This window comes from Peromyscus eremicus, chromosome 16_21, assembly GCF_949786415.1.
Source record: "Peromyscus eremicus chromosome 16_21, PerEre_H2_v1, whole genome shotgun sequence".
Taxonomy (NCBI): Eukaryota; Metazoa; Chordata; class Mammalia; order Rodentia; family Cricetidae; genus Peromyscus; species Peromyscus eremicus.
Window position 1 is genome coordinate 3,055,789 of NC_081432.1, and position 8,602 is coordinate 3,064,390.

The 8,602-nt window shown below is 51.9% G+C and overlaps 1 protein-coding gene across 1 annotated transcript; it reads right to left on the reverse strand.

Annotated features, from left to right (window-relative positions):
• Positions 1-315: 315 nt before the first annotated feature.
• LOC131926342 (class II histocompatibility antigen, M beta 1 chain) lies at positions 316-8,081 on the reverse strand. The gene is made up of 6 exons (XM_059281702.1): positions 7,761-8,081; positions 4,831-5,112; positions 3,074-3,358; positions 1,166-1,282; positions 974-1,009; positions 316-640 (listed from the first exon to the last, which is right to left on the reverse strand). The coding sequence occupies exons 1-6, from the start codon at positions 7,813-7,815 to the stop codon at positions 630-632; spliced, it is 786 nt and encodes a 261-aa protein (XP_059137685.1). The 5' UTR covers positions 7,816-8,081; the 3' UTR covers positions 316-629.
• Between the last annotated feature and the right edge of the window lie 521 nt (positions 8,082-8,602).

Consider the following 8,602-nt stretch of genomic DNA (forward strand, 5'->3'; position numbering starts at 1 on the left):
TGCACACACACTCACATGCACATACACTCACGTGCATGCACACTCACACACACACACACACTCACAGGCATGCACACGAAGTAAATAAAATGCAGTTTCAAAAGGCCTCTTATGAGCCTAGCTGTTACCCTCCCCCACAACACGGTAACTATCTCACTGCAGCTTAATTTCTTCTTACGAATTACAATTTCAAAAGCTGCCTCCAGTTGTTTCATGCAGACCGGAAATGGGGAGGTGCCACTGGCTACGTCACAGGAGAGGGTCACCTCCAGCCACGCTCTGCCGCAGTCCCTCCTCCAAAGCCACAGGACAAACTTGAGGAAGGCCAGTAATTCCACCAGTTTATTTCTTAGACATGATCACCTACAACACACCACCCTCTGTGATGGAGTGAGGCCTTCCGGGCGGCCTTGAACCCCCTCTTCCGGAGGGCCTTGAACCCCTCCTCAGATCAGTTCTCCTCAGAAGGCAGCCTGGGACCATGACTTGATTATGAGTACCCCAAACTGCTAATATTTACATGGGGAAGAGTAGAGGAAATTATGACACAAGAAAGCGGGGTGTCCTGAAGATGTTGGGGGCCACGGAGGCATCCTCAAGAATCGGAATCTCCTTCTCAGTTCTGCCCTCTAGTGCCGCCCTGCAGACAATAGGAATCAGACAGTGAGAGGTGACGATCCCACAGACCCAACATTCATCTGTGTGACCACCCGATGCCAGAGCCCTTCAGACACTGATAATGCAGACACCCAGCTACCAATGATGAAGACAAAGGAGCCACCTCCAGCCGCTCCCCACGGGTACTCTGTGGGCGTCGGAGAGGGAGCTCAGGCTTCCTCCCTTCCCAGAATCATCACAGCTTGAGTGATATCTTGGTTAAACCACCCCCTTCATTAAATGGCCCTTACTGTGAGCACCATAACACCCCACCCCTTCTGAGGACCCGTGAGCCACAGACCAACAGGAACGTTACCTTCTGGGTAAGTGGATCCCGGGAGAGGGATGTAGCCTAGAAGAGGAAGACACAGATTAGGCCGGTCTTTGTGGATGCAAGAATCTAGCATTCCTCAGTTCTTTACAACAGAAGAAGTGGGAACGAGAAAATTGATCACAAAGAGAGGCTGAAGAAGGAGGAGGGCTGGGGAGCACTCCGGGGATCACTCACTGGAGAAGCGAGACTTGCGCCAATGGAACAAACCAAGACAGAAGATGATGAAGCCCAGGCCCAGGGTGGCTGCAGACACAGAAACCTTCACCGTCTGGATGGGGGACAGCCCGACTGCTGCAAAGTAATGGGAAGCTCTCAGAACTAATGTCTACGGCCTAGTCCCGGGCAGCTCAGTTCACCTCAACGTACACCTCCGAGGTCGAAGGTCTTTATCCCAGCCCAAAGGGTCTGCTGCACACCAACTCACTCCCAAGAAAATGGCCTTTTTCACCACACCACCCACTTCTGGAATGACCCTGGGGAAACTGTGTTCCCAGAGTTACCACCCAGTTTCTTCCCCCTCCCCCGCCTCAGCCCTCCACAGCCTCCTCCCCTCCCCAGGTGGGGACTCTCAAGGCATTCTCTGTGGTTTCGTCATTCCCAGGTCACCTCCCTCCCCGGCAGCCAGGGGTCCCTCATCCCCATGGTAGTAATAACTTCCATCTTTGTTCTGAGCAGCTTCCTGTTAAAAGGTCTCCTTTCTTTCCAGGCCTCCAAGGTTACGTGGTATGAGTCCCCCACATCCACATTGTCTATGTCTCCCTCCACCCCACCCTACAGTCCTTCGCCATCCCGCTTGCCAGAGCTGTTCCTATTCGGGACTATACCCCACCTGGATCCCTACCCCAACATCAGAAGAGCACCCCATCACCAAAGGAACTCCTTGCATGCCCTACAAAGGAGACCGACCCTGGAAAGCTCAGGGCCTGTGTGCTCCACTCTCCTCTTGTTTCCCATCCATGCTGGCTGGTTTTGTGTCAACTTGACACAGGCCAGAGTCATTTGAGAGATGGGAACCTCAGATGAGAAAATGCCTCCATAAGATCAGGCTGTAGGCAAGCCTGTAAGGCATTTTCTTAATTAGCAATTGATGGGGGAGGGCCCAACCCATTGTAGGTGGTGCCATCCCGGGGCTGATGGTCCTGGGTTCTACAAAAAACGCAGGCTAAGCAAGTCACGATGAGCAAGCCAGCAAGCAGCTCCCCTCCACGGCCTCTGCATCAGCTCCTGCCTCCAGGTTCCTGCCCTGCTTGAGTTCCTGTCCCGGCTTCCTTCAAGGATGGACCAATGTGAGCCAAATAAACTCTTTCCTCCCCGACTTGCTTTTGGTCATGGTGTTTCATCACAGCAACAGTCACCCTAACCAGGACACCATCGCCTCCCAGGGACCCACTGGAACCAACAGCAGACACGCACTCCCCACAGGGAAAGCCTGGCCTCCGCAGCCAGACTAGGCCCCTCCTCCCTGGCTTGTCCTAGCTGCCCTTACCCTTCCTTGTTCTTCCTCTCTTCTTTCCAATAATCTCTGAATCGGTATGTACCCCCTCATTACCTTTAAGTACCCCCAGCCCTAGGGTTCAAACAGGGTCAATGAGTTCTTTATCAATTAGCCCCTTCACATATCCACTGAAGTGTCTACCAGCCATGGCTTTATCATCTTCTTAGGCTTGAAAAGCTGCCCAAATTCAGCACAGCCCTATACCAAAAGAAAATCCCTTCTTCTTCAGTCTTCATTATTTTTTCAATTCCCAGTCCTGGCCTGACATGACGGTTGAATATTGGGAAAACTAAAACAGCAAACTCCAGAGCTTTGTTTCCAGAAATGTTATCAAATCTACATTCTTTGGGGGAGACAATCAGCCTCCTCTCTCTCTCCCTCAAACAGATGAAAGAATCCACGCCACCACTGCCAAGCAATGGCTGACCCCTCTGCTCCTCTAGTCCATGAGCCTAACTCTGCTTGCAGACCCTCAGACTTCCCATCCCAGCATGCCCTTCTCTACCAGGCATCCATCCGCGTCTCACTTGACCAAAATAGCGATGTCCCTTTCCCAACCACCAACGTCCCAGTTCCCACACACTTACTCCAGTCCTGACGGACTGGCTCGGGGGTCCCACTGTGCTGTACCACACAGGTGTAGACGTCCCCGTAGGAGGGGGTTAAGGCCAGGTAGGAGACAGTCTGGTATGTCCAGTCTCCATTGGACTGGGCAGTCCTCTCTTTGATGTTGTGAGGCATGACAAGTTGCCCATTCTTCATCCATGTGATGACCACGTCCGCCGGATAGAAGCCCCATACGTAGCAGGCCAGCATCACAGGCTCCCTTGTGTTGAAGGGGGCAGTTTGGGCTACTCGAACAGACGGTGGTTCTGCATGGGAGAAACAGTTCTTTATGGTTTGAAGGAAGTCCCATTTCATCCCTTCAAAGATTTCTCCAGCCGCCCAGTGAAAGGGGAAAGAGAATGCACTCCCGCCTCTCTGGATTTCTCTTACTCTCTCGTCAGCCCCTCTCTCCTCCAAAGTCGTGTTTGACCACGACTGGGAGATGCTGTCTGGGCTACGAGCTGTCCAGACAGTCTCTGTTTATCTCACCCGACCACAGGCTTGTGTGTTTTCTGAGATGGGGTCTCATATAGCCCAGGCTGGCCTCACACTCACTATGTAGCTGGGGATAGTCCTAACTCCTGGTCTCCTGCCTCCCACAAGAGCTGGTACCACAGGCCTGTACCACCGTGCCCGGTGATGGGGTTAAGATGGCTGTCTTCTGCCTCCCCACAAGACCTGGTACCATGGGCCTGTACCACCGTGCCCGGTGATGGGGCTAAGATGGCTGTCTCCTGCCAGTTTAGCCTCCCGAGTGAGTCCCCTGCTTGCCTTTATCAGAGTATTTTTTTTTAGCAATATTTTAAGAGAAAATCCAAGAAATTATGTTAAAATACAGGCTCCCTTGGCTTCACCCAAGGTATTATCTCCCTGTTTAGGGTGGTACCCAGGGACTTGTGGCCAAGTGATGATGAAAAGGTGGCCCAGAACCCATATCTTATGACGCAGTATTCTGACCAATGGAGATCGTCAGAGTTTACTTATACAAAGTGTAAGCCAGTCTCATGAGCTGTTCTCAATGGAAAGGATTCGGGGAAGAGGAGAGGCAGCATCGGAATCCCTGGAACACCGCCATGTCCCCATGCCTGCACCATTCCAAATATGGAACAACAAAATCTGAGAAAAAAAACAGGAACAAGCCAGGCTGGAGACCCAGGCCTGTAACCCCAGCTAACTGGGAGGCTGAAGCAGAAGAGTTTCAAGTTCAAGGCCAGCCTGGGCAGCTTAAGGAGACCCTGCCTCGGAACAAACAGGAGAAAGGGGCCTAGACCACAACAGTGGTACAGTGCTTGTGGGCATGGGCAAGGCCCTACGTTCAATCCCCAGCAGTGGGAAAAGGTCTTTAACTGAAATAAATAAAAAATAAGAGACGTGAACATGTTGGGGAAGTCACTGGGGTTTTCTGACTCGGATCTGTACCCTGACGTGCTGTGGCTCCTGCGTCTGGGTCCCATTCAGTCCCGTCTCTTCACACCTTCCATCCTCCATCTTCTGTTCCATCTCCATTAATCACACTGTTCCCCTCGGTGTCCAGCCTCCCTCTTCCTACACTCCAGGTCCACACACTGTTTCTTCCTGCTCAGGAATCAACCCCTCTGATGCTCAAGGATCTACTTGTCCTCTGCCCTCCTGGCTGTGCTTCCCAGACACCCCTCACCCCCTACCCACCCACCCCACCCCACCCGTTCTCTGCCCTCCTGGCTGTGCTTCCCGGCCGCCCCTCAGCCCCTCTGCTCACTCGTTCTGTGGGTCAGTGCATCCCAGAAGGGCTGGGTGTGCACAGCACAGTCCCGAAGCCCATTGCCCAAGCGCTGGAGCAGGCTCTTATCTTGGTTGAGGTATTCTGAAATGCCTACAGCCAAGTTATGCAGCACCCCAAATTCACAGGGGGCTATTTGTCCTGCCTCTGGATCCCAGCAGGCCAGCAGATCTTTGTTGAAGGAAACACAGTATGTGAAGTCTTTCGGAACCCCATTGTCATCCAGCAGGCAGGTGCTTTCCACATGAGCCACGAAGCCACCTGGAAGAGCCAGGAAAGGGAAGACACATCGGTGTCTGCTTGTTGCGTGGCACCATTACGAATACGGTCTCTGCCCTTAGATACTAGCACAAAGTTCCGAGAACCCATATAACTGCTTGAGTGGTGGGCATAGGGGGTAGATGCATTTTCTGTCCTAACACCTGGTCTTTAACTTGTTCCCTGACAGAGCTTTGAATCCCTGGGGACTGGGTGACCTCAGGGTCTTTGTTCTAATGAGGTCAATCTTGGTGGAACCCTGGGGTGGGGCCTGGCATTGGAAAGACGGAGCCATGATTGGAAGCCTGAGACTTATATCCCCGTCCTTGTGGAGCAGCAGGGTGGGGACTGGAGACTGGGTTAAAAATAAATCCTGTCTATATGGTGCAGCCTAAAGCCCAAATTGTGGGGTTCTGACACCTTCCCAGCTGGTAAACATACCAATATGCTGGGAGGGGGGCATACCCCACCTCCATGGAGGCAGAAGCTACTGCACCTGGGGTCTGTCTGGACTTCCTCCTATGAACCCCCCGGCTTTGTTCTTTAAAATATTCCTCGTGGGGCTGGAGATGTGGCTAAGTGGTTAAGAGCATGTTCTGCTCTTGCAGAGGACCAGGGTTCTGACTGGAGCCCCCACAGCCGGCGGTTCACTGTAACCCCAGTTCCAGGGAGTCTGATGCCCTTCTGGGCTCCTCAGGCACTACATGGATGTGGTGCACATGCAGATAAGCAGGCATACACACACATACACACAGATAAACTCTTGCAATAAACGAACAATAATAAACTATTTGCATAGATTGTATGCCCTCTCTATTACCCAAGCCAAGGGGCTCTGGCTCAGCCACGCTGGACAGAAGCTGTGGGCGATCCTGAGCTTACGGCTTGAGCTTGTCATCTGACACAGGGACTGTCTCTCTCCGTGGGACTGAGCCTCTGGCCGGCTGGCCTGTGTTAACTTCTGTTAGAGACAGCACTGAATTGGACTGTAGGATGTCTATCCAGTCCAGGAGAATTGGGGTGGGGGCACCCATCAGTCACAAGAGTGTTAAATTGTTGGGCTGGTTTTTGCTGTTGTTGTTGGTTGGTTTGTTTGTTTGTTTCTTCTGCATTGAGCAGAGAATCCAAGCCTCGGTTGCAGCCAGACTAGCAGAGATTTCCCACCTCAGGCTGCATCTGCTGACCACATCTGCCACTCTGGGGGCTCTGGCAGCCTCAGTGAAGGGGAAATGGCAGCAACAGAGACATTTTTAGATCCTTTCCTCTAATTTTCTTTCTTTCTTTCTTTCTTCCTTTTTTTTTTTTTTTTTTTTTTTTGGTTTTTTTTTTTTTTTTTTTGGTTTTTCAAGACAGGGTTTCTCTGTGTAGCTTTGCGCCTTTCCTGGAACTCGCTTTGGAGACCAGGCTGGCCTCGAACTCACAGAGATCCGCCTGCCTCTGCCTCCCGAGTGCTGGGATTAAAGGCATGCGCCACCACTGCCCGGCTCTTTCCTCTAATTTTCAACCTGATACTTGAGTGTTTGGTTTCTTTTTTTTTTAAGATTTATTTATTTCGTTTTATGTATGAGTGTTTTGCCCACATGTGTGTCTGTGCACCACATTTGAGCCTGGTGCCATCAAAGGCCAGAAAAGGGGCACCAGGTCTCCTGAAACTGGGGTCACCGATGGCTGTGAACCACCGTGTAAGGGCTGGGAATTGAACCTGGGCCCTCGGCGAGAACAGCCAGTTCTCTTACTCTCGAGTCCCCTCTCCAGGCCCTGAAACTAAATTTGGCCAATTTGTTTTTCATCAGCAGTGGTCTTCAGTTTCACAATACGTTTAAATGACTCAGTTTACCAGGCTTTCTTGACACAACAACAGCAAACCAAACAAAAAAACAGAAAAGGCATGTTAAAGTCAATCCCACTTTTCTACCAATGTAGTACGATACAACGTGATTCACTTCACACCCATCAGAGGCATCCAGTTTGGGAATGAGCTAGAGATTCATGTGCACAAAACTGAAAACAATTAGCACTGGTTCCTCTGTGTGTGAGACTGAGTGATAGGAGAGAACGGCCTGAGATCCCTGCGTGGTAAGCCTGGCTGTCCACCCCAAACACAGACACTCGGAGCAGCACATTATTGACAGGGAGATAAAGGGTCAAGCAAGTGTGGTGGGCATACTGGTAATCCCAGCACTGAGGCAGGAGGATTGCCATGAGTTCAAGGCTAGTCTGGCTAGACAGTGTGACTCTCTCCAGTGAAAGAAAGAAAGAGACAGACAGACAGACAAGGGGGAAAGGAGAGAGAAGGAAATGGAGTCAAGAAAAAGAGTCAGCCTTGCTCTGTGCTGGAAATATTCTTGACTTTTGACAGAGCATTTAATACATGCCTGGAACCAGGGTGCAGGGGTACACAGTCCATACCTACGTCCCAGCAGGGACATCCATTACCGGACCTACTAAACTGGCTCATTGTTAAAACTGCTGTAAATACAGTCCAAAGTGCTGGACTGTGTCACGGTAAGGACTGGCTCGTCTGGGGCACTCACACCTGCTAGAAAAAAAGAGTGTGTTTTACCCCAAACAGGAGCAGGAGGGGGGAGTTCCAGCAGGGGAGGGAGGAGGGTTCCAGAAGGAGGGGGGGGTTCCAAAAGGGGATTCCTTACCTGCTCCCACACAGCCCAGGCCGAGACCCAGCAGCAGCGGCAGGAGTCTATCCATGTTCCACCCTCCGGAGGTGCGGGAAGGTCAGGCCCCTGGGCCGGATCTCGCAGGGGCCTCGAGGCCTCTCCTGCCCCAGCCCGGACAAACGTCTCCACACACTGAAGAAAATGTGGTGCCTGCTGCTCAGGTCCCCTGTCCCTTGCTGCAGACGTGGCTCCAGGTTACTCAGACCCCCTTAGATCCTCAGCTTACATCTAACTCGACCAAATCCTGGGTCCCGAAGGGAAAGTTGTCAGATTAGCTGGGTAGGTGTGTCGGACCAATCGCTGAGTGTCTCAGCCTAGCATCATCAGTTACTAGGTAAACCTCGTTGCTCCCTAGGCTTAGAGGACAGGACTGCAGGTGGTTGCCTGAGGTCTGTGGGGGTAGTGGCAGAAGCATTCCCAGGATATGCAGGCCTGGCCTGCCCACTGGGTTAACTTTCTCCTCTCATGCCCTTCCAAAAGACCATTTCTAGGCCGGGGCGGTGGTGGCGCACGCCTTTAATCCCAGCACTCGAGAGGCAGAGCCTGGCGGAACTCTGTGAGTTCGAGGCCAGCCTGGGCTACCAAGTGAGTTCCAGGAAAGGCGCAAAGCTACACAGAGAAACCCTGTCTCGAAAAACAAACAAAGAAACAAAAAAGACCACTTCTAGACAACCTTCTCAAGATGGTCTCTGGATTATGAAGTCCTAGAATAGTGAGATGTGGTACTCCTACTGTTCTCCTGGAAAAGACACTGTCTATTGAACACACTGTGTGTGTGTGCACATGTGCACACATGTTCCTGTATGTGGGTGCTTGTG

What these genes read in the sequence shown, in the direction of transcription:
- LOC131926342 (XM_059281702.1), bottom strand. Translation starts at nt 7,815, where the DNA reads ATGGATAGACTCCTGCCGCTGCTGCTGGGTCTCGGCCTGGGCTGTGTG. An exon ending in GCCAGTCCGTCAGGACTGGA is followed by an intron (nt 1,283 to 3,073) that starts GTAAGTGTGTGG and finishes ATTACTTTGCAG; the next exon opens with CAGTCGGGCTGTCCCCCATC. An exon ending in GCGCAAGTCTCGCTTCTCCA is followed by an intron (nt 1,010 to 1,165) that starts GTGAGTGATCCC and finishes TTCCTCTTCTAG; the next exon opens with GCTACATCCCTCTCCCGGGA.